The sequence below is a fragment of the Myxine glutinosa genome, chromosome 2 (genome assembly GCF_964187855.1).
Source record: "Myxine glutinosa chromosome 2, kmMyxGlut1.1, whole genome shotgun sequence".
Lineage (NCBI taxonomy): Eukaryota > Metazoa > Chordata > Myxini > Myxiniformes > Myxinidae > Myxine > Myxine glutinosa.
The window spans coordinates 41,310,645-41,337,365 of NC_136262.1; the positions used below are offsets into that span (position 1 = coordinate 41,310,645).

At 45.0% G+C, this 26,721-nt stretch overlaps 1 protein-coding gene across 10 annotated transcripts in view; it reads left to right on the plus strand.

The window, feature by feature from the left end:
• LOC137421852 (uncharacterized) overlaps positions 1 to 26,721 on the plus strand; it is a 265,646-nt gene that overhangs the window by 154,408 nt on the left and 84,517 nt on the right. For all 10 annotated transcript variants that reach the window (XM_068108313.2, XM_068108318.2, XM_068108317.2 and 7 more), the window contains one exon: positions 25,627 to 25,786. In XM_068108313.2, the coding sequence (XP_067964414.2) occupies positions 25,627 to 25,786 (160 nt within the window). The remainder of the gene's footprint in view (positions 1 to 25,626; positions 25,787 to 26,721) is intronic.

Consider the following 26,721-nt stretch of genomic DNA (forward strand, 5'->3'; position numbering starts at 1 on the left):
CCCACAAAAGCATTTGATGACTATGCCAGATTAAAATGTCCTCCCAACTATATAAGCAATGTCTGCCAAGTACAAGAGAACAGACATTGTCTTTGTGTACCGTCCATCAAGCTCGAAGTCTGAACAAGATAAAGAGAGGAAAGGGAGTCAGAAGAAGGGTAACACGAACTAACAAGACTCCAAACACTAGCAGAGCTTCCTGCGTAATGCCAACAACAAGACAGAGCTCTTCCATTTCCTTGCAGACAGAATTGCTGAAATGCACGCCAAATGTGATCCCTGTGACTAAGGAAGAACTTGCACTCAGCAGTCAAATGATCAGCTTAGACGATGTGGCTCCATGTACCCATGAAGAGGCAGATGCACGTATTTTTGTACATTGCAGGCATGCAGTAATGGAAGGCAACAAAGTCATTATGATAAAGGCAAATGACACAGATGGCGTCGTCATAGCAATATCTACCATCCTTGCACTAACTTGGCTTGCACAAATTATGGATTGCCTTTGGTCAAGGAACTCATCTGAGATGGATTGCAAAACTTGACGTAGTTTCTACAATTGGCGCTGAGAAGACAAGTGGAATCCTCCTCTTCCATGCCTTCAGTGGTTGTGATATCGTGTCTGCATTTTGTGGTAAAGGAAAGAGGTCTGCATGGCAAACTTGGAATGTGTGCAATGAGGTATCCGGGTGTCTTCAATCAACTTGGTAAGTGTCCACCAACCGTTGGAGATGATGACCTTGAGATCCTTGAGAAATTTGTAGTCACAATGTATGAGATACTGTTACAAATGTGAACGATGCACGGCTGGAATTCTTTCCTCGTAAGCGGAGGTCATATGATTCCAACCCACCTACTTGAGCTGCCCACCTGCAACATTCTAAGCACGCTGCCTACTGGGCAGGATGTATATGAAGTCAGTCAACAGTGTGTCAGCCAGAAACTGAGTCCAGTGGATTGGGGATGGATACAACAAGCTGAAGTTTGGCAGATCTGCTGGAGTACCCTTCCACCGATTGTGGAAAAATTGCCAAGAACTGACAAAATGTGGATGCAAAACAGAATGTCATGCATGGTGCAAATGTTATCGCTTGGGCCTAGCCTGTACAGCACTGTGCAGTTCTACATGTCTTGACTGATGTGAACAATCATCAACGGGGTTTAATTCCATTTCTCTAGAAATTATAAAATATAACATCCCAGAGGTCTGTCCTATGCAGAATCTGCTTCGGCATAGTCAAAAACATTGAAATTCACACTGAGATCATTCAAATCAGTTACCTCTGTCATGTTCTATGGCTGAAAATGTCATGCTCGTCTGATTGGTGGCCATCTTGGATTTTCAAGTGCCTAACTTTTTTTTTCCTAATGGGGTCCCATATCGGTTACCTGTGTCATGTTCTATGGCTGAAAATGTCATGCTAGTCTATGATTGGCAGCCAACTTGGATTTTCAAGTGACTAATTTTTTTTTTCCCTAGTAAGGGACCCAAAGAGGGTGTATACTGTATATGCAAAATTTGGTGATTATATCGCCATTTGGTCAATTGTGACATAAAAACGGCTTAATCTGCCCAACTATATTGTAAATCATTGTTTGGGGGACCAATTGTCACTGACCATGACTATGCTGGCTGACGAATCCAGGCAGCAGGAAAGAATGTGGAAGATTTGGCCCCCGACTTGTGTTGGGGGAGAAGGGATACCAGCACCGTGATGAGGCATCCCCGATAACGTTTGTGCTGAACACATTATTGAAGGGAAGCCTGGGGTGGGCCCGAGTGGCGAAGGAGACTGTCAGGGTGAATGTCGCTGGTGGTGTGGATGTTGCTCTGCCCCAGATGAGACAATCCCCGAAAGAAATAAGTTAGAGGTACCCACGGTTTGCGAAACAGCTGCTGTGGTGTGCAGGAAGGCGCTCACGGGTGAGTGTTGAGACTCTGCAGCGGTGCCGGCATGCCCGGGTCCGATGGTGCGATGCCACGCCGTCTCTGGTTTATGAGCAAGTGGCCGATCTTGAGCCAGTAAGTCAGGTCTCCAAGTTTTTGAAATGTGGGGTTGTGGGTGAGCCTGCACAGTGTGGGAGCAAGGCCACACCTTTGCCGTTGACGGTCCGTACCAATGCTGGTGAGCTTGGCTGCACCCTCCGAGGTGTGTGAGCTGGTGTTGAGGGAAACACAAGAAGCTGGTGGTGGCAGAAGAGCTGGTAAACACACCAGTGGAAATGAGATTGACACAATTCGAGGAAATCGAGATTGGGATCTCGTGAGATCTTGGAGACGACGTCACGGATTTTCGAAGCTCCACACGGTCTCCACGATTGTATTTTGTCGAAACTGTATTTATCTTTCGGTGTGTGAACCTATAGTGTGCCCCTTGGAAGTTTCTCGGTGTTTATCTTTCATAAATTAATCGTTTCTGTTTTCCGCACTGCGTGTGAGGCCTTGCAGCCTCAGGCTTCCCCCGTCGAAGTTTGTTCCTTCCTTTGCTGTTTTTGGTAGGTTTTTTGATTTTCCCTTCTCCCCCAAACTTCACTGAACATCTACTCTTTGTCTAACGTTGTAACCCCCCCCCCCCCCCCCCCCAAAAAAAACTTTTATTTCCCTGTCCCATCGTGCACCTCTGTCCATGTGCGCTGTCCCGCCCCGCCCCATTATCCCCTTGCCTTCCACCTTTTGCCCTGTTCAAGTGACTCGTGGTTGTCCCTCAAGGCCCTCTCCCCGTTGGTATCTTTGTGAATATAAGATTGTTCTTCACGGTTCTGAAGATCAATATGTTTAAACTTTCCCCTGCAGTTTTATTCAGTGGTTTATTACAACACGCTGTTTTTCTTCCTATTTAAAAGGCTCCTTTCAATTTCCTCTTCAACTCATTCCATTTCAAAAAAATATTCAATCTCTTACAATTCTTTCTCACTACATGCTCTAAATTCTCATTCATTCCACCCCTCCTCCATCGTTCTGAAACGGATCGCGAACTTGAAAATCACAACAAACCCAATTTGTTATAAATGTTCATCTTTCATTAATCATCCACTTTCTAAACTCCCCCTTTGCCCCTCCCCTCCAAATCTCCCCCTTGCCCCTCCCCTCCGAAACTCCCCCTTTGCCACTCCCCTCCGAAACTCCCTCCTTGCCCCTCCCATCCAAATCTCCCCCCTTGCCCTTCCCCTCCTAAACTCCCCCCTTGCCCCTCCCATTCAAAACTCCCCCCAAACCCCTCCCCTTCAAATCTCCCCCCCAACCATCCCTCCCAAATTCTCCCTCCTCCCACCTCCTTCTCAAAGCTGCCTCCTCCCCACCTCCCCACTTCCATCTCATACCTCCACCTCCCACAACCTTCTACTTTCCTCTGCCCCCCCCCCCCCTCAAACACCCCCTCACTGTGCCTCATCCCATCACCATCAAACCTTTCGTCCTCCTCATCCTTCCCTTTCTTGTAACTCTTCTGTAATCTCTGACACACCATCAACTGCTCTTCCTACCTCCCCCTCTCATCCTTCATCTGACGCTACCCCTCCCCTACCCTGTCCTGCACCCGATGCTCCCCCTCTCCTCATTAACGGTATGAACCTCAAACATCCGGGGCTTTCGCTCTAACCTGATTGATCTCTCCATTCAGGTTGCTTCTGACAATCCAGACTTGATCTGCTTAACAGAAACTTTCCTCCTTCAAGATGTCTTTGATTCATTAATATCTCTTCCTGGTTACTCCCTCCTCCGGTATGATGGACCTGAGCCTCGTCCTGGTGGTGGGGTGGCTATCTTTATCAAAAACTCTCTTCCTCACTCTCCTTGCACTGCCCTCTCTCCACCTCACCCCCAGGAGTACCTATGGCTACGGCTTCCTCTCCACTCCCACCTTTTGTTCATATGTGTTCTGTACCGTCCTCCAAACAGTGATGACTCCATTTACATTTTGCTGTCGGACAACATGGACCAACTTCTATCAACTCATCCAAACTCTCTCTTCCTCATATGTGGCGACTTCAACTGTCATCATGCCAGCTGGCTGAGTGTGGGGTCATCTCTCATCAGCCATGGCACCTCAGCAAAGGACTTCTGCGACTCATTGGGACTGACACAATCTGTCAATTTCCTGACCCGAATCTCAGTCAATGGAGTATATTCTCTTCTGGACTTGGTTATGACTAACTTCCCTGCAAATGTCTGCTGCTCTTCTTCTGCTGCAATCGGTTCTTCTGATCATGTGCTTGTTAAAGTGGACATCTCTCTGGCCATTCTCAGAGAGCCTCCTCAGCACCGACGAGTCTGGCGTTTCACTCAGGCTGACTGGCACGGTCTGCAAGCAGCCATCAATCATCTGGACTGGTCTCCCATCTCTTCTGCCTCTGACATCAATTCTTCCTGGGAATTCTTCCAGAGCAAACTGCTCTCTCTCATGCACAGATTTATCCCATCTCGTCTTAAGCTGTCTTAACCTTCCTCCCGTCCATGGTACACTGAATCTTGTGGTGAGGCAGTTGCCTTGAAACAACTTGCCTTTGCCTCTTGGAAGGCAAATCCAACTGAAGGCAATCTCAGTTCCTTCCACGAAGCTCGGATCAAGTGTGTGTCTACCTTCAGGAGTGCCAGGAAGCACTATCTCTCCACACTCAAGATTGAACTCTCAAACCTGTCTCCTTCCTCCAAATCCTGGTGGCGTCTGGTCAAATCCATTTCTGGTGTTTGTTCCCACTCCATCTCCTCCCTTACCTCAAAAGGCTACACAGTTGACACCGCACGTGACAAAGCCGAATGGCCCAACTCTGTGTTTGCCTCAAAATATTGTGTCCCAAACCCATCTCTCTCTGTTCCCACCTTTCCCAGTCGAACCCAACTGCTCCTGGACTCTGTGTCCTTCTCTCCTGACAAGGTGGAGAAGTTTTTGTCAAACCTCGACTCTGATTCTGCAACTGGACCAGACGGCACCAGCCCACGGGTCCTAAAATCCTGCTCTGCCGCTCTATCTCACCCTCTCTCTTTTTTTTTTCACCCTCTCTTTTGCTCATGGTCATCTGCCAGCATCTTGGAAATCAGCAAACATTACCGCTTTACACAAAATAGGTGCAAAAACAGATCCTTGCAACTACAGACCAATCAGCCTGCTCCCACTTATCAGCAAAGTCATGGAATCCATCATTGCTTCGGATATCAAATCCTTCCTCTTCTCCAATGGCTTGATCTCTGATCATCAATTTGGATTCAGACCAGGTCATTCTACTCTGGACATGCTGTTTCTGCTGTCTCAACAATGGATGGAGGTCCTCAATGCCAAACAGGAAATCAGAGCTGTCTCACTTGACATATCACGTGCCTTCGATACGGTCTGGCACCCAGCTCTGCTCACCAAACTCTCTTCCTACGGTATCCATGGAAATCTCCACTCATGGCTTGCGGACTTCCTCTCTGGTCGTAGGCAACGTGTGGCCCTGAATGGATTTCTCTCATCTCCCCTTCCTGTACTGGCTGGAGTTCCCCAAGGTAGTCTTCTGGGCCCTGTGCTATTTCTGGTCTTCATCAATGATCTCTCCGACTCTCTGGAAAATCCTCTATCTCTTTGCTGATGACTCCACCATCTGCTGCTCCATTCCTCATCCCTCATATCGGCAGTCTGCAGCCTCCTCACTCGCTGCAGACCTGGACAAAATCACAGACTGGTCAAACAAGTGGAACATGTCTTTCAATCCTGACAAATCTCACACTCTTACAATGTCTCTCCGAAAGGACCGACTGGACAACCCTCCCATCTACTTTCTCAACAATCCTCTCCAAGAAGTTCTGTCGCTCAAGGTTTTGGGTCTCACTGTCTGCCATGATCTTTCTTGGGAAAACCACATTTGCACGCTGGCCTCCAAAGCCAGTCGTCTACTGGGCATCCTCCATCGTGCGAAGTCCTTCCTTGGCACACCTGAGCTACTCCCCACATACAAGGCTTTCATCTGCAGCTCAATGGAATACTGTTCCCCCCTCTGGGCTGGTGCTCCTGCCTCACACCTTGCTCAGCTTCACGCTGTTGAAACCAAAGCTTTTAGAATCATTGGAATCTCCTGCGATGAAGTTAACCTGAGGGCCTTTCACTCACTCACTGCAGGCAGGTTGGTGGTCTTTCTGTCTTCTACCGACTCCTCTCCGGCCTTGCTCCCCCCAGCTCTCTGTGCTCTGTCCCCCCAATATTCCTTCAGGTCGCACAAGATCTGCCTGCAACCCTCTTCTGGTTAAACTGCCAAAATCTAGGCTCTCTGCTCACCTTCACTCTTTCATTCCCCTTTACTCCCGCCTCTGGAACAAACTCCCCACTCCCTTCAATCCCACTCCTCCCTGCAGGTCTTTAAAACAGCTGTTCACCACCATCTCTTATCTTCCCCCATCCAAAACCTTGATCTTTTCTACCCCCGCTAATTCACCCCAGATACTTTCTTTTTTTTTTGAAATTCCAACTTCTTTCCTGGAAGTCCTTGCAGTGTTCATATGTTTTATACCTCTCCCACCTCCCCCCAAGCCCTCCCCCTTCCACATTTCTCCCAATGTCCCTGCTCTCAAATGTTGTGTTTGTGTCCTTCCCCCTCTCTCCCCATCTTGTCTACCGCTCCCCTTATTTTTTGTGTTTTATGTGTCGGTTTGACCTTTTGTGTGATTCATGTTAGCTCTTTCACGAGCCTCGATCTTGTATACAAAAAAAAACAAAAAAAAACACAACTATGCAAGACCGAAAATAACCGACGCACAAAAATGCTGGTTGGGAGAAGTAATAATGCACTCAAGAGATTGGTACCAAAATCATCCCCATTAAAGGAACTCAACACCATGAGCTTTGCAGCAACACTGCTCATACAAGAAAAAGTAACAAGAATACATCAGCGCAAGAAGAGTAAATCAGCTCATACAGACATACACCAGGCACCGCCAAAGAAACGGAGGCAAGAGACACAAAAACGAGCAACTGAGAAAGGAAATGGGGCAAATAGAGCAATTTATAAGAGGAAATCGAAGCCCAAAGCTAATGAGTAGAATTCAAAAAATAAAAAACTAAATCAAAAATGGAAATAAAGACCGAAAGGTAATGGCTGTTGAAAGCAAACTCAAAACTAGATGGTATTCATAGAATACTTACCCTGCACAGTCTACTTGTTGCGAGCCAACTCTTCTGTTTTTGAACGTTTCTTCACGTGAGCGATGACATCATAAATGTATATTCTCTAAATAACTGTTGCATAGGTCATGCTCAATAAATTTCAAACTGATCAGACCAAGCGTTGTCCCTGTCGAATTATGACGTCATAATTATGGCACCAATGCCATCATCGTTAACACCTATTCCCCATATGGAGTTACTTAGAGCCACGTTTCAATTTTTAAGATGCTGACACGGCACACACTTTACTTTACTGAAATGCATACACAAATGTTATATTTTTGTCAAAAATCGTCGGACGTTCGCCAAATCTGTTTTGGTCATGTGTTAATATACCTCAACGATTGACAAATCTGAAATCAGAATTTTATTTGAGGTCAAAATGACCCCGTGAGGTAGCTCTGTACTTTGCCTGCTCGTCATTTGCAGTGTGATAATTAATTCCATGCCCACTCGAGAAGAATCTTCTTCTTCACGTAATAACAACTTCTAGCTTCCAGACCGTACATCCAATCATCTTGGAATTTTGCACACATGTCACACTTCATTACCTCTACTATAATATAAAGTTTCACGTTGTTCAATGAAGCGTTTCAAGAGATAAAAAATTTTAATATTTTTTTGTTTAATTACTTATATCTGCCAAACCACGTGACCTATCGCAAATTCCAAAAGGTTATTTTAGAAGACTAATATGCTGAACACCTCTGTGAAGTTTCCCCTCTATTGGATCACATGAGGGAGGACCTAGGTTTGAAAGGTTTATGCTTAAAAACGTCATAACTCCGAAATCATGGGACGCATGACGTCATTCTCGCTGACTTTTTTTGTTCGTCATGGGTATGCGATTCTGCCTGCGAAGTTTGGCCTCGATCTTTTCAGTCGTTTCGGAGAAAATTGGATTTTAGTGTTTTTTCAAGCTTTTCACTCAAAACAGTATGGCGTCCGAACCACGTGACTTACGACGTCATTATAATTTTATTTCTGCATCAATCCATAGCGAGAAGATGCTCAAGAAATTTCATCCTGATCGGATAAAGTTTTTTTTTACTTATCGAATTATGACGTCATAACAGCGGCACCTATGACGTAATCATTCACATATGTTATTCCGCATGTAGAGTTCTTTGCAATGAGACCTGTCAATTATTTCTGTGCAGTGGTTTTTGAGATAGAGGTGCAACGTTTTTTGGTTTTTCCAAGATGGCGCCCATACCACGTGACCTTTGACGTCATAATATTCACTAAAATATTCTGCAGGAGGAGTCCCTCCTATGGTGAAATTTTCATGTCAATCGGACCAACGGTTGCCGAGAAAATGTATTTTTAAAATGCAGACACACACGTACGTCCGTACATTTGACGTACGGACAGACCCGAATGCTTAACCCTGCCTTTCGCTTCGCGAGCGCAGGGTAAGAAGACAAATAGAGCTACATTCAAAGTATACTGTACTGCCCCTTGCCATATATATAAACTAGCAGAAGTACCCGGCGTTGCCGTGCGGGGGAGGGAGGAAGGGGAGGAGAGGGTGAAAGGGGTGGGGGGAGGCAGGAGAGGAAGTGTCTCACGTTTCTGAGTGAATGTGGCTCACGTTTGAGTTAAGTGTGAAGTCGATCAGGAAGAAGAAGAAGAAGAAGCCGTACTACCAAATTCGTACACTTCTGGAATAGTTCGATTTATTTGTATTCAAATGGCTGGTAATTGTTTTGTATTTATTTATGCGCATGTGTAGTTGTGGATAACTGTCGTTAATTTTAAAAGGCTTCGACACGATGGAGTGTTTTTTTTGTTTTTTTTTAAATAACTCCAAAAAAACGAACTTTTTTTTTCGATTTTTTTTTGTTTGCCTAGAACACTCCCAAGCACTCACTGATGAACCTCTGAAAGTTTGATGAAGATCCGTTCAGCCATCTGAATAAAACGCGGACACACACACAGACAACTCGCGTTTCGATATATATATATATATATATATATATATATATATATATATATATATATATATATATATATATATATATATATATATGTATATATGTATATATGTATATGTATATATATGTATATATGTATATGTATATATATATATGTATATATGTATATGTATATATATATATGTATATATATATATGTATATATGTATATGTATATATATATATGTATATATGTATATGTATATATATATATATATGTATATATGTATATGTATATATATATATGTATATATGTATATGTATATATATATATGTATATGTATATATATATATGTATATATGTATATGTATATATATATATGTATATATATATATTGTTATGAATTTGGTAGAGTAACATCTAGAGCTAGGTAGATCTGAATAGGTAGGTATTCGGCTGTCGTGACAGGGACTCTACATGTAATAAGTTATTGATGTTTAGGCGTTTGTCGGGGTAAGATGTATGGTTGTGGACCTACCTGGAGGTTCGAGTGTTAAATAGTGAGGGATTAAAGGTAACGCCCCTGTGAGTCTCACCTGGTAGTCAAACCTTTGTCCATTATGGCACTGCAAACCACATAAACATTAGTTAGGTCCTTAGCGCAACATTAAATAATTCCTTTCCCTGACAATGACTTAGGAACAAACGGACAGGAAACCAGGCCAAAACCACCGCCACGGTGGGCCGCCACCGTTTACACCTCCAGGGCCTACGGGCCTCGCCTGGCACGTGTTATAACGCAAGCACTGCGGGGTCGGGGACGGGAGATGTCAGGAGTGGTTGTGCAGAGGGCGTGACCTGGGCGAGCCGGCGAGTTGGGAGGCTATGATTGGCTGAGGAGTGCGCCAATGTGACGCGATCGGAGAGAGATATATGCGACGGTAGGACGCCATTTTCGCCAGTTGAGTCTCTCTGAGTTCGCCAGTTGAGTTGAGTTGCGATCTGATCTCGAGCCGTCCCAGTTCATTGAACAGTTGAGTAGAGCGTCCCAGTTCGGTACCGGAGTGGCAGTTGAGAGAAGTGAGAGCTCGTGGCAGTTGACGGTTCGTGCCAGTTTCTACAGTTCGTGACCACAGCTCGTTGCAGTTGGCAGTTGGCACTCGGCACTCAGCAGTTGGCAGTTGGCACTTGGTTTTTGGTTGCTTCGTGCAGCCCTGCGTTGGACCGACGAGGCCTGGTGGCGCTTGGAGGCGGAGGCAGAGGGCCGTGGAACTTGGAGCGAGGTGTGCGATCGGGCCGAAAGGAGCGGTGTTGGACGGCAGCCACAAAGACGACAAAGACAGATAAGCCCGAATCCGCGTACACTGTACACGACGTGACTTGTTATTTTCGTATTAATCTCCCTCGTTTTGTGTTTGATATCAGTCGTGTGGGGACGTCCCGATTTAGTTATTAGTATTACCGGCGCGTGCTTTTTCACTGGCTTTACTTTTAATAATAAATCCTTATATTATTTTCTGTACATATTTGAACGCAGTTTCCTGGGTGTTTCATTTTAATAGATAAGGCTGCGGAGCCTTCGCTGCGTCCCGCCATTTCGCGCGTTGGTGTTGAACGTGAGTCCGCCATTGAGTGTTCGCCTCGGGAGTTAAAGTCTCGCAAATCGGTCATCCGTAACTGTGGTGTTAATCACGGTTACGCGACAAGTGGTGTCAGGAGTGGGATTTGAACCCGTCGGACAAATTTTTTGTCCGCGGCGAGACATCGACACGGTCGGACAAATTTTTTTGTCCGCGGGGAGACATCGACACGGTCGGGCGTACATTGCGCCCGACGTTCGAACGCAAAATTTTTATAGTCGAGGCGGAGAAATTTAATAATCAATCGGGCAAACGGAGCGCGATATCGCGTCTTCGTCAAATTTAAATTGTTTCAGGAATTATTAAAATAAATACGCGCGCGGGAAACAATCTTCCGGAAAGCGGATGTCGGAAATTGATGAGATGGAAGTACGCAGCGAGGCCTCCGTCAGCGTTGGGAGTGAGCCGGAAATAGGGGAATTAGATGCAGAGGTGAGCCTTGGAACCTCCCTCGTCCCGAGCACCAACTTATGCCCCTCCCCTACCGGGGAGTCGGGAACAAGTGGGACGGCCCCGATAGATCTCCAGACCATAGTAAATTTAATAAATGCTCAGAGGGCCGAGGGTGAGCGAAACCTTGCAGAAATTCGGGGAATAAATGATAAAATTGAAGGAATGGAAAATAAAATGGAGTCCCAGGGGAAGGAATGTAGGGAAGGAATGAAGGGAATGAGTGATCGATTGGAGGAACAAATGGGACAAATGAAAAGTGGGTTGGAAAATAAAATGGAGTCCCAGGGGAAGGAATGGAGGAATGAAATAAAGGAAAGGAATGAACAATTGGAAGGAAAAATTGGGGAAATGGCACAGCAGCTGGGGGAACGAATTGATGGCATAGAAGGGAGAGTGCAAAACCAAATTACGGACAGACTGGGGAAATTTGAGGGTAAAGTAGAAACTCAGATGGGGGAGATGGAAAAAGCCATAGGGGTGGAAATTGAATTGAAACGGGAAGAATTAATGTCAAAAATAGAGGAGGGCGTGACGCAGGCTGTCCAAATGGGGGAAAAGTTGGAGGGTCAGATTGGTGCCACAAATGCTCGAATTGATAAAGCAAATGGGGACCTGGAAGGCTATCGGGACCGTGTGGATGTCACAACACCCCAACCGGGGGATGAATTTGGAATTGTGCAGCACCAGGGCGGTGGTGCGGAGCAAGAGGGGGTAGAGTTTTTGGGGGTCCATGCGATAGAGCCGGACCGGGTATTTATTGGGGATATTGATCAAAGCCTGGCGGGGCCAGGAATAATTTGTAATGATGAGGATGATTTGATCCAGCGGCTGGAGACCTGTGACAGTCCCATGGAGGTAGAGCTTGTTCAGGCCCAAAGGAGCCTGGGTGATGAGGTGAGTTGGTCCGAGGAGGTGGTTGGAATGACCGAGGGGACGCTCACTGTACACTGCTATTTGGAAACAGAGGCTCCAAAATTGGACAACCAGTTGGGGGAGTGTGTTGGCTCCGGGCTGGATTTGGATCTTGGAGGATCGGGAGATAGAGCTTCTGGAGATTTGGTCCCTGTAGGGAATTTGGATCAACTGCAGGGAGGGGCAGAACAACCGGTGGTAGAGGTTGTTCCCTGCAGCTGCGGTTTGGCAGTGGGAATGAAAATTTGTAAAAGAAAATTTAAAATAAAATTACAATGGGAAATTGATTTGGAGCAGCCATGGTTGGGATTGGTCCCCGGGCTGCGGGATCTGGATATGGAGAGGTCATGGGTGATGGCCTCGGGCAAAAGTTGCCCCTTTCAAAATTTGGGTATGCCAGCCAGCTGGGGGGCTGTGATGGCGAGATTTGGACGTGGGGTCCAGCCTTGGGTGTCGAGGTACGACCTGGGTCCCACGGGGGGTCTGGTGGAGTGTGGCGTCCCTTGTCCGTCGGGGCGCCGTCCGAGCTGGTGGCTCGGGCCGGCAGGGTCACCGGACCCTGGTGGGGGTTAAGACCTCCAGGGAGGTCCGAGGTGGTTTCTCAAGCCTGGGATGGCAAATATTGAGGACCACTAGGGGGAGGTGTTGTGGGTCGCGCTTTGGTGGTGGCACTGTGGACGGCCAACTTGGGACTGATGTGGTGACCACCCGGGCATGCGGCCTGGCACTCTCCTCCAGGGACTCTGGGACAACCAGCATGTGGTGACCTGGCATGGTGGTTGGTCTATGGACGCGGGTCAAACCGAATGGACAGGGATGGAGATAGCCTGCCGGACAACCATTGGGGCATCTGTGGAACGTGATGGTGTGAGTGACCTTCCACAGATGCTCCGTTATGATTTATGGACTCTCGGGTTGGGAAGAGAGCCATGGGGATGTGAATCGGGAGATGTGTAACGCGCCGAGCATATGGGCCATGCTCGGCTGGCATGTGTATGGCAAAGCATCCTTCTTTGGTGAGGTGAGTGAAATGTGACAAATGGTTGGCATGGGTAATCTGTGGGTTAGATGGAAATTTAAGGGTGGATTTTGAAATGCCATGGTGGACACTGTATAGTGACGCCATTATTGATCCAGGTGTGTAGACCAAAGTGTTGGAGGCTGTGATGGAATTAATAGGGTAGCAAGACACAGCTTTCAACTGGTTGCGGGGGCAACTGTGCTGATATTTGGGACGCGGGATGATGGGGATGTAGTTGTGTAGCCTGAGGGTCAACGTGGTGCTGTGCGTGTCCGAGGTGTGTGGACCATGTCTTCTGGGTGGGTCTCCTGGTGGAGCATGGCTGTTGACTGGACCTTGGTGTGGTCAAGTGTGGGTGAGCACTGGGGGGGCTGCAGTTCTGTAGTCGGACTGGGGGATGATGGGGAGGTGCAGGGGACGTGGCTGTAGGGATGCCACGCACTGCGACCGTGCCCCCCAGGGCCGAGGTTGTGTGTGCGGTAGTGTGTGTTGTGGCAGCAAGTGCTCACCACATTGGCCAGCTGGGGCTGCTGCAGCTGTGTTCCTCGCAGGGGGGCCGAAGGATGGATGGTGGGTCGCGCCCTTATGGACACTCATGGGCCATGTTGGCGTTTTGACTGCTCACCTTGTCCCGGTGACCCTTGCACGGTAGAGGTGCAGAGCTGTCGTGGCCACAGGTAGTTGTGTAGTGATGATCACCGTTGGATGCGGATCCACATACCTGCCAGTGTAGTGGGGACAAAAGAGAAATTTGGAAGGATTTGGTAGGCCCAATGTGAAATTTTGGGAATTGTATGGGTGGATTGCACTTTGAACCTGACCAACCTGCAACTACCTGCACTTAAGGTGAGTGCTTTGAGGAGTACTGTCCCAGGCTTCAGGATTTGCTTTGGAAATTGGGGACATGTAAATTGGAGTTGGGAGGCGGGTGAGAGTGATGACATGGCCGGTGAGGGGATGGAATGGGAGCCACAGTGTCTTGTGGGTGGCGTATGTTTTTGTATAGTGGTTACGTGTTTTGATGTGGTCGTGAGAGTGGAACCTGGAGAGTGTGTGATGATTATTGGAGATAATGAGGGGTGATAATTGTGCTTTTGGGAAGATGTGATGGTTTAAATGTGAACTGGGGGAATTTCACATGTAGCAGGCCATGGCAAGCCTTGTAACACCTTTTACAACATCTATGAATTGTACTGAATTGTGCTGAGTTGTGTGGAGAATTGAATGGCAGTGGGGGAGGAAGTGTGTTTTGGGGACCATGGGTGGGGAAGGTGTGTGTGTCCGCAGGTACAGAGCAAGCTCTGAGGAGCGATGCCTGCGGGCCCCCCTCTGCGGCAATTACCCCTGGCAGCCGGTGGTAACTAGAAATTGGAGCTCGTCGGTGGAGGGTCTGGTTGGGCGCCGCGGGGTGAGGAAGTCCCCCGGTGACCCGTGTTGCTGCGCGAAAGCAGGAGGCAAAGGAGCCTGGTGTGTGTGGAGACCCTCACCGGCGAGGTAACGGCGGAAAGGGGCTGTTGGGCTGTCACGGGGCCAAGAGGTAAAGGGGGGGGGGGGCAAGGAATTTGTAAGTCGGTTGACTTGTTTTTGGGACTGCGGGCACCACAGCCTGATGCGCCCCCACCATCTTTTTGTGCGGTACCTCCCCGCTGCCTAGTTGAGGAATGCACACACACGTGAATGACATCAATGCCATGGTCCTGCAGGGGGTGTATTGGGAATAAGTGCTTTGTTGATTTTTGAAATACCTTGATGACCTATGGAAGGAGAATGAGTGGTTAAGGGGTCTGTGTTGCATGAATGTGGGCGAAATCCACCGAGCCGTGTCACTCACCTGTAACATCTGGACAGGGCCCGTGGAAATTTAGTGGGATGCATTGGGGATGGCCCCGCAGGTAAGGTTGTGTCTTGTGGCATCCACCGGGGGACGCGGTCTGTAGACCGGTGTATGTACAAAGGTTAGAGTTTTGAGTTTGGAAAGATGGTTAAGTTTTGTGGTTAAGTTAGTGTTGTGTGTTGGTTGTTTCCTCCCTCCACAGGAACAACGAAGAAAATGTACATACTTGCATGATGGTTAAGGGGTTCAGCATGTTAAGGAAGTGTAGGTAGGTAGTCCGACTCACTTCCCACAGCCCTTCCTGATTTATTTCATAGGTTAATTAAGTGTGTGACAGTAAGTGTTAAGGCTGGAATGGTAGAGCCTGCGGTGAACCTTGCAGGAGCTACGGTTCCAGGGGGGGGGCTGTGTTATGAATTTGGTAGAGTAACATCTAGAGCTAGGTAGATCTGAATAGGTAGGTATTCGGCTGTCGTGACAGGGACTCTACATGTAATAAGTTATTGATGTTTAGGCGTTTGTCGGGGTAAGATGTATGGTTGTGGACCTACCTGGAGGTTCGAGTGTTAAATAGTGAGGGATTAAAGGTAACGCCCCTGTGAGTCTCACCTGGTAGTCAAACCTTTGTCCATTATGGCACTGCAAACCACATAAACATTAGTTAGGTCCTTAGCGCAACATTAAATAATTCCTTTCCCTGACAATGACTTAGGAACAAACGGACAGGAAACCAGGCCAAAACCACCGCCACGGTGGGCCGCCACCGTTTACACCTCCAGGGCCTACGGGCCTCGCCTGGCACGTGTTATAACGCAAGCACTGCGGGGTCGGGGACGGGAGATGTCAGGAGTGGTTGTGCAGAGGGCGTGACCTGGGCGAGCCGGCGAGTTGGGAGGCTATGATTGGCTGAGGAGTGCGCCAATGTGACGCGATCGGAGAGAGATATATGCGACGGTAGGACGCCATTTTCGCCAGTTGAGTCTCTCTGAGTTCGCCAGTTGAGTTGAGTTGCGATCTGATCTCGAGTCGTCCCAGTTCATTGAACAGTTGAGTAGAGCGTCCCAGTTCGGTACCGGAGTGGCAGTTGAGAGAAGTGAGAGCTCGTGGCAGTTGACGGTTCGTGCCAGTTTCTACAGTTCGTGACCACAGCTCGTTGCAGTTGGCAGTTGGCACTCGGCACTCAGCAGTTGGCAGTTGGCACTTGGTTTTTGGTTGCTTCGTGCAGCCCTGCGTTGGACCGACGAGGCCTGGTGGCGCTTGGAGGCGGAGGCAGAGGGCCGTGGAACTTGGAGCGAGGTGTGCGATCGGGCCGAAAGGAGCGGTGTTGGACGGCAGCCACAAAGACGACAAAGACAGATAAGCCCGAATCCGCGTACACTGTACACGACGTGACTTGTTATTTTCGTATTAATCTCCCTCGTTTTGTGTTTGATATCAGTCGTGTGGGGACGTCCCGATTTAGTTATTAGTATTACCGGCGCGTGCTTTTTCACTGGCTTTACTTTTAATAATAAATCCTTATATTATTTTCTGTACATATTTGAACGCAGTTTCCTGGGTGTTTCATTTTAATAGATAAGGCTGCGGAGCCTTCGCTGCGTCCCGCCATTTCGCGCGTTGGTGTTGAACGTGAGTCCGCCATTGAGTGTTCGCCTCGGGAGTTAAAGTCTCGCAAATCGGTCATCCGTAACTGTGGTGTTAATCACGGTTACGCGACAATATGTATATATGTATATATATATGTGTATATATATATATGTATATATGTATATATGTATATGTATATATATATATGTATATATATATATGTATATATATATATATATATGTATATATATATATGTATATATACGTATATATATATATATATCACAGCATCTGTAGAATTTTTACCCTTTTACTCAACTCCGTTTTGCTGTTATTTGGTGGAGCAAAAAGTCAACTGAGCTTTATAGATATTTAGATAACATATCCTCCAGTGAGCGTCCGACGTTGCTGGGGTGCCCTTGGCTGGCGATGCTGTCGGAGATGGAATTGGGAGGAGGGAGTGCTCCATACTAATTAATTGATTGGTTAATTGATTAATAGTATCATTAAAATAAATAACTAAGCCTGGTGTTGGCTTAGCGGTTAGGGTGCCAGCTTGGGATCCTAGGATCCTGGGTTCGAATCCCGGTCGATCGCTGAATTAACGCCAGGGGGGCTGACTCAGCCTGTCATCCTTCCGAGGTCGGCAAATTGAGTACCAGCTTGCTGGGATGAATGATCCCGGTGTGTACCCCGGTTTAGAATAGGTACACCGTATCCCTGCGCATCGTAAGAGGCGACCAAGGGTTGGCATCAGGAAGGGCATCCGGCCATAAAAACATTGCCTCAAACAGGGAACCATGATTGTCATGGGGCCCGCAAGGCTAACCCCCGCTCTAGCGGGGAAAATGGCCTTAAAACGATCATTCATTAAAATAAATAACTAACAGTAAAATATTTAATTTCTTAATCAATTGGCTCATAGCATACCGAAACCACCAGTATTTCATCCAAAACTGTAACTTTTTGAAAATTAATTAAATAAGGCATTAATCGGGGGAAAGAAATTAAATAATTAATTGATTAATCAATAAATCAACAATATCCTTTATAGCCACACCAGTTGGTCACGGTCATGTGCAAATATCAGTTTCCTAGCTCAAAAGGTGCCTGAGATATTGGCCAGAAAAGAAAGAAAATTGATAATGAAAATAAATAAATAATAATCAGAAAATAATGATTCAATTGGCTAATGGAATACCTAAACCACCACCGTTTCATCCAAATCTGTAACCTCAAAATTTTTTATAATTAATCAAATAAATAATTGATTAATCAATAAATTAAAAATAGCCTTTACAAGCCAAATCACTTGGTCATTGTCGTGTCCAAATATCAGCTTACTAGCCCAAAAGGTACCTGAGATATTGCCCAGAGGAGAAAGGAAATAAATAAGTACTTGATCGATAATAATTAAGTGACTCATCAATTAATTGATTAATAAAAAAATAAAAATAAAAATTTTTGCCGAAGGACTCGCTCACTTTTGTGCCGAAATTTCAGCTTCCTAGCTCAAAGGATGGCTGAGATATCACCCGGACAAACAAACAATCAAACAAGAAACCGGAGTGAAAACTGAGTACTCCCTTTCAGCACGCGTCATCGCCGGGCCCCCTTTGGTGTTGGGCAATGACGTCATGCAGTGCGTGGACATGGAATAGGAAAGGAGAGGGGTACATTAAAAAACGATGATGAAGTCAACAAAGGGAGAAAACAAAACTGCATGTTTGAAAATAACCTGAAAAGATTGTACCGCAAATGAGGGAAACAAAAGCAAAATTTGTCAATTCCCTCTGAAAAAACATAAACGTGAAAATTTCTGGAAAATAATCTGACCCAAAATAAAACAAGGTGGAGGATTGGATCCAAAACTTGGAGGAAAACAAGTACAAAAAGTTTTAATTAAAACAAAAGCCACGTCGATGTTACACAATGCCTAGATGCAGCTGTGCCTATACCGTCGATGTTATAGGCACAGGACATTCCTATTGATTTGATTACTTGATGTTATTTTTGTGCAAAGTGAAAATATATCTCGGCAATTTCCCGTGTGTGGCGACGAATTTTTAATATATCTCGGCATTTTCCCGTCTGTTATTTCAGGCGGTGTATGACTGACCATGCCGCGATTTAAAAAAAAAAAATCTCGGAAATTTCCCGTGTGTGGCGGCACGTGAACGAAGCTATGCTCCTCTCTCCACATTATTGTGACGACGTATAAATTAAATATTTCATCGTGACGATTGTCATCAAATGGACGAATTTTTAATATATCTCGGCATTTTCCCATCTGTTATTTCGGGCGGTGTATGACTGACCATGCCGCGATTTAAAAAAAATATATCTCAATGGACTTGAAGTTACAGGCCTTTGAGAATTCATTTCGTTCTATAAAGGGCAACTTTCATCGGATTTTCTTCCCGTTTTTTTTCAACCGAGTCTAAAACTATGTTAGCGACTGTGAAAAATGAAATGATATATCGAATTTGATTTGAAAGAAAACTGTGTGAGAGAGGAAGACACCACGGGCCTACAAAACAGGCCTCAAAGCTATGCGAGTTAATAAAATGGTGGATATTTGTTTATATGAAGCCTCTCCCACAATGGGTGGAGCTATGGTTCCCAGAATGGGTGGAGCTTTGAGGTTTTGTCTTCTCTGCAAGAACAACAAGAAGAAGAAGAACAAGAACAACAGCAGAGGGCACTCTATGACCAGCGTCTTGCGACGCGGCTAATAAAAATAACATCTGAAGGGAATGCCTCCAGTGCTATTTAATGAAGAAAAAAACAAAACACAAACAACTTACCAAACAGCAAAAGTACCAAACTTTAAAAGCCCAGGCCAAGATGGAATTCCAAACTTCTGGTTAAAGAAAGTAGATGCTCTGTACAATCATTACGCCTTAACATTCAACAAACTTATCCAAGGGGAGGAGTCCTTGGATGTGTGTCTCAGTAAGTAACACACTCCTCATACCCAAAGTCTTAAGTGACCCAACTCCCTCACAAGAATCGACCAATAACATGCCGACCAATAACATGCCGACCAACAACGTACAAACTCCTGATGGGAATCATCACAGAAATGATGTACCATCAACTACGAGAAGGGGGCCAAGAAGCAGAACAGAAGGGATGGAAGAGAGAATGCTATTGAACAATAGACCACCGGCTACTAAACAAGACCATACTCAAAAATTGCGACACAAGAACAAAATTATCCACAGCATGGATAAACTACAAAAATTATTATGATAGTTTCCCACATTCATGAACGTTAAAATGCATGCAGTTGGACAAGATCAACCCCCAAATAATCAAATTGATAGAGGAAGCAACGGAGCTTTGGAATGCCACATTGATATTCCAACACTTGGAAAGAAAGATTGAAGTAGGTATGTCGAGGCAGCAGGTGTGAAGATGCATCGAGGGCTCTTCCAGGAAGACAGCCTTTCGCCCCTCCTGTGTTGCTTGTCCCTGGACCCACTGAGCAACATCATTAATGAGCAATGACATGGATATATCCTGACATCAATTAAGAGCGTGTCTAAAGAGACGAAAAGGTCACACATCTACTTCACATGGATGCTTTAAAACTATTTGCACCAAATGACAAAAATTTGGTAGAACAGCTCAAATTAGTGAAATGGTACTCCGAGGACATTCAAATGGAATTTGGCATAGATAAGTATGGTAAGTGGCCATTTATACAAGGTAGACCAATACAACCAGACAACATAAAAATTGACACAAATACAACAATACTATGTCACAAACAAATGCGCAAAAGAATACCTGCATCGTACGAACCTGATCCTGAAAACATACCTCTCTCCAAGGAACAAAATCAAAGCCATAAACCAATGCGCAATACCAGTATTCCAATACAACTGCGGATTTAATAAACTGGCCACAATTAGAAATCAATAAACTGGATATCAAAACAAGGAAACTCCTCAACGTCCACAAAATGTTTTACAAAAATCGGTGCTTTCCGAGAATGTACCTGCTGAGAGATGAGAATGAAGTAGCAACCTGATAAAGCTCAACCAAGTGCACATGGTGACGACTCGTATTGGCTGAGTATGTGAAAAGCGCAACAGACTACCGAATCCAATTTGTTAGCAAACATGAAGACAACAAACCAGAGAAGGTATCCCTAACACACCAAGCAAACAATTTTGAAAGACAAGTGTGAATGGAAGATGTCACACAAGATACCGAAACAACAATGAATACAGCCCCAACAATTGCAAAAAGGACGAAATAAAAATATATAACGAAATATCCAGATATACACCGACAACTGGGGAAACGGCTAAAGAGCAGGAATGTATTAAAATGAGTCAGACAGATTGGGAGTAGACAAAGAAGGATATTTTGAATAGCTAAGAAGAGGTCAGTTCAAATGAGATGGAGAACAAATCATTATAAATGCCCAAGATCAAGGACGCCTCACCAATGGCTTTTTTTTTTCTTTTTTTTTTCCTTCTCCAAACAAAGTCTAGCCTGGTGTAAGAGCTAACACAGAAAACACGTAATAGTGAACAGAAACACACATGAAACATACAATAAAGGGAGCAGGAGACAAGGGGGAGAGAGGAAAGCACAACAACAGTAGAGAATGAGGACAATCTCCAGCTGGCTTTGGAGGCCACCTTTGCGAAGTGTTCGGCTCAGAAAAGGTCATGGCTGATGGTGAGGTCCAGAGGTTCAAGATACAAAACTTCCTCTCGTGGATGACAAAGGAAATAGATAGGTGTGTTCTTTGACTACCTTTCTGGAACCATAGGGTGAAACTGTGAGGTTTTCCAGAATTGAAGGACAAGATGTTTTATTTGTCAGACCAGAGTCAAATCATTTCCGGATTAGCAGAGACCTGCAGCTTCTGTATGCCGGCCTGAGTGATTGGGTACTGTGTGACACAATGTGGAGTTGTCTACAAAACGAAAGAGGGTTTGCAGTCCATCATTAATGTCACTAATAGAAATGAAGAACAAAATTGGGTGCAAAATACTGTGTTGGGGGAACTCCAGCCTCCACTTGGACAGGGGATGAGATGGTTCCAATGATAGCATCATGACTTCATGAATTGAGGAAGTAGGAATTTCGGAATGAAAGCGCATAGCAAGCTAATCAAGCGCATTGCCAGACTGTCAAAATGATAATTTGTAGAAAAGTGCTTCAACATATTTGGAACAATGACAAAAAGACATAAAGGGTCATAACCCCCGTGGTTTTCATAATTTTGCTGTACGGAATTAAAAGCTGTCAGTCGGCTATCTTTGATCGGATTACAAAATAAAATCTTCACCCATGCAGAATGTAGGAGTGTCAGCTATGCAGAATGTTTTATCACAATTGTGATGTCATAGGTCACGTGGTATGGCAGCCATCTTAGAATAAACACAAATAATTAAAAAAATATTTCTCAAACTGCTGAATGGAAAAATTTGAAACTTGGCACATTGTCAAGTACTCCCAATGGGGAACAAAAGCATAGGTGAATGGTATACCAGCCAAAAAATTTATACTCAAATTCCTTATCCTAAAAATCTAAAATTGCATGCACATGAACTATGACACATTTGTATTGAAATATTAAATTTATGACATCATAGGTCACATGGTTTGGCAGCCATATTGGATTTAACCTAAAACCTTATAAAAACATCTCCCAAACTACCAAGTCAATTGACTCAACTTTATGTTTGTCATTGACTAGGCATGGCGATTAAAAGATGATCACAAAAACATCATTGGTCACATGGTGTGGCAGCCATATTGGATTGAAGGAAAATATTAAATAATTATATCTCTGAAACCACTTACCCTATCGATGCGAAATTTTACAAATATCATCGAGCACCACTGTTGCATGTAGTTTGAAAATAATGACATAGGCCATGTGGTTTGGCAGCCATCTTGGATAGAAAAACGATCGGCTCTTTCACGAGCCTCGATTCAGTATACAAAAAACAAAAAAAAACCTTATCCGATCAACACGAAACTTCACAAATGTGATCCTCTACCCATACATATGCAGTGTGTACATTTTTCATGTTATATGTCATGTGGTGTGGCAGCCATATTAGCTTGAAAGCCGATATTTCAAAAGATCCCTTCTCTGAAAGTGCTTCACCGATCGATGTGAAACCTGTCATGGCTGGTGAAAATGTGAGACTTGAAAACAGCTGAAGGGATTAAAATCAAACGTTTATTTTTACGACAGTGAAAGAGGGCATCTACCCATTGTGGGACTATGCGGAGTCATATTGGAGACACAGTCGCATTGCTCTAGTTTACATCTAAATTGGCAGCCAGTCGGCCATCTTTGATTGCATCGCAAAACAAAATGATCTGCATATGTATACGGGCATGTATAGTCTTTGTGCCAAGTATGAACAAAATTGGTCCATACATCTCCGAGATATGGTTGCGGACGGACATACGGACAAGACCCAATCCATAAGCACCCATTTCAGACTAAGTCCAAGAGGGAATTGTGCAGTCATCCTGGAATTTGGATTCCACAGAATGTGGGCCCATAACATACAAGTCATACAGGTAGTAGACCATAAAATGGGAACACCTGGGTAAATGAGGGACACCAAGCAATGGTTTCCACACGGGTGTGGCTCATGTGTTAATTAAGCACATAGCATCCCAGCATGCTTTGGGTCATGTATAAAAATGCTGCATATGCCTAGTTGCTTCTAATCATGGATAGCATGGCTGCTAGAAGAGACCCCCCCCAATGCCCCTAGCCACAGAACACGCCCAATGGTTTGAGGAGCATGGCACTGATGGTATCCATATGTCATGGCGTTATCATTCACAAGATCTGAACCCAATTGAGCATTAATGTGATACAAGCAGGAGTACCTGGCATTGCCCAGTGATATTCTAATACTGTTATACTTGCATTTTGAAGAAAAGAAAAAAAAATTTGTGGGTGCCGAAAACACGTCCCTGCACCCACCAACGAAAATTTATATTTAATATTGTAATATCACACACACACACACACACACACACACACACACACACACACACACACACAAATCGGGGATAATTTAATATTACCTTTCACGTCGGTTCATAGCTACAACGCTCAGGCACTTTTGAGCGATTAAAAAAAATTCAATTTTATTTTTCATAAAACACTCCCTGACACCACTGATGAACCTCCGAAAGTTTGATGACAATCCATTCAGCTTCTCTGGGAAAAATGGCGACACATACAGACAAGCAGCTCTCTTACAGTATAGATTCTGGAATGACGCCCAATACAGCGTTTTCCACCTCCATCAAACAAGTGTGAGTTGATTGATTTTATTGTGGAAGAATGCCGCCACACCCCTCCTGCAAAATTCCAGACGCTGGTGGGCTCTATGCCACGGCCCATGCAGGCGTGGTGGCCCAACATCCTATTAAGTGACTTTACATTTGTGTTTCCATTTTTTATCCACTACCTATACATTGATAAACTGTATGGAAGCATTTTTTTGTATACCTAGTCGAGGATTGTGGAAGAGCTAGTATAGTAGTATGAGTACACTGAACGGATCAGGATGCAAAAGGAACAGCAGAGAGGGTGTGGGGGGGGGGGGGGGGGGTGGAGGACACCAACAGCAGAGTGGAAGGCCAAGACAGGGAGGTAGACAATGATGGGTTTGGGGTGGAATTGGAGGCAATAGAGGATGCATTGTGTGGACAAGATGAATACAGAAAGGAGCTCTCACAAGGGAAAGATGGAAATTTGGAAGGAGGATGGATTGCGGTGGGGGAGGGGGATTAACAAGGGTAGAAAAGATCATGGTTTTGCATTGTGAAAGATCTGAGATGGTGATGAGCAGCTATGTTGAAGACCTTGAGGGAAGCATGCTGTCATGTTCCATATATAGCTGAGGGCTGAGATACCACATACTAATCCACTGTACTATGTACCATTGTACTCATCTTGTTTTTGGATATTTACTATAATCGTGGGTGGTTCGTGTGCAGCCACCCGGCTGCTGGTTGCATCATTTTTCTGTGGGCGCGTCTGCAGCTGATGCAATGGCTCTCTATAAGCAGTTATCTGGTGCTCATTTTGCTGACCTCGGAAGGATGACAGGCCGAGTCAACCCCACCTGGCGTTAATTCAACGAGATTGAAACTCAGGACCTTAGGATCCCAAGTCCGCCGCCATAACCATTAGGCCAACACCATGTGATAATATAAAAGTGCCTATCCTATTTTTTGTGTACGTTTGCATGTTCCGTGATGCATGATGCCTTTTATTCTTAAGTAAAATTAAAACTTTTGGCTGTGCCCATAAATTATTGTGATTCTGCATTGTTGAGAATTGTCATTCTGCATTTGGTTGTGCCCGTCATGAATACTTACCTGCCAACACTGGCTTTGGATTACATGGTGGAGCTGTAATTGGTGCCTAAAGTTGCAGTGAAAAGAGGTTGTGAACTGCCCAAGTGCACTTGTTTGACTTTGCATAAAATATCTCTGCCATCCACGTGTAGAAAAAACCACCTTTAGAGGCCATTTTTCCCCGCAAGCGGGGGTTGGCCTTTTTCGGGAACTGTGGTTGTTGTTGTTTTTCGGTCCCCTTTTTGAAGCAATGTTTTACGGCCGGATGCCCTTCCTGACGCCAACCCTTTTTGCCGCAACCCTGTAGGTTGAAGGGAAATTGATATATTGAGTTGTCCAAATCACTCGCAGCCAGATTTGCTTGCTGGAATTTGACCAGACTTGGCGTAATAGTTATTTGTCCACTCTGATTCTGGGAGGTTGGCAGTTCGATCATCGACCGAGTTCTAACAAAGACCTTAAAAATGTTACATGCCGCTTCCTTGCTTGACACTCAGCATTTAAAAAGGAATGAGCATGAACAAACAATCATAGATTGGCAACCATTGCACAGGCTTGATGGGCCCAATGGCCTCTTCCTGCATTAAAGTTCCTTGTGAGGGAACTATGTTGTATAATTTGATTGCAATGCTTTTGTTAGCTCACCTGTGCACTGGGCACTTTAGGGTTAACTGGTGCAAGTCTTCAAATTCAGAGTAAAACCTGCAAGTTAACTCTGGAAACTCACAGTTGCCGTTTTTACCAACCCCTCCGTCACAGATGCAATGATTCAGATGATATCTTTGTTGGAGATGAGGAGCTGAGAAAGGTGTCCACACACATTGAGAAGGAGCTTTTTGTACTTTGCCAGACGACGGACAGCAAATACAAAGGCAAAGTGCGCAGTCTCATCCTCAACCTCAAGGATCCAAAAAATCAGGTTGCTCTGCCTTTATTGCAGCCAAATGCTGTCGTTGACCTTTGTTGATGGATTTTTTTTTGCCTGAGTGCTTCGATATAATAGTGCGTTGTTTTATTTACTTGTTTGTTTATTTGTTTTGTAATTTAATCATAGGACATTTCTTTTTTGTGTGGCCTTAATCTTTGCCTCATCCACATTTCCCAGATAACTCTTGTATGTCGTCTTTCATATTTGCCATTTTCTTTCGGCAAACAGAAGTCAAAGCATTGGCTTTATGATAAACTCGGTTAATGACATCACTTGTACCTGCCTTTTCAGCATGTTGTGGAAATTCAAATTTATGGTTTGCCTCTATGTATCATTTCAAGTTTGGATGCACATAAGCATTTCCAACGCTGAATTTCGTTTATAACTGTTCTGTGCGCACCAATTGGCTTTAACACTTTATTTAATGCATGTACCAGAATACATGCATTAAATAAATCTCCAATTTAATGCACACAACCTTTTCACAATAGATTATATTCATGTTGGGCTCAATCATGTTACTCATCTATGTAAATGACCTCCACAATTATCTGGAAAGCCCTTTCTTCGTTTTTGCAGATGACACGACATTGTCGTACAATTACCCCCATCCCACTGCTACGCAGACTGTAGCTGCGTCACTCTCTGCTGGTCTGGAATTGATTAGATGCTGCTCTTTTATATGAAACATGTCCTTAAACCCATGAAAATCTCACACTCCGCTGCTCAGTTTAGGAGGGTCAGAAGAACCCACCTATCTATTTGCTTGGTCAACCACTGGAAAAGTTTATTTCTTGAAATTTGAGGCCTCGTCGTCATCCATGACCTCCTGTGCCGACCACATCATAAGGATGGCCTCCAAAGCCAGCCACAGACAAGGCATCTTCTGTCACTTCAGGTCATTCCTTATAAACAGAACTACTAGC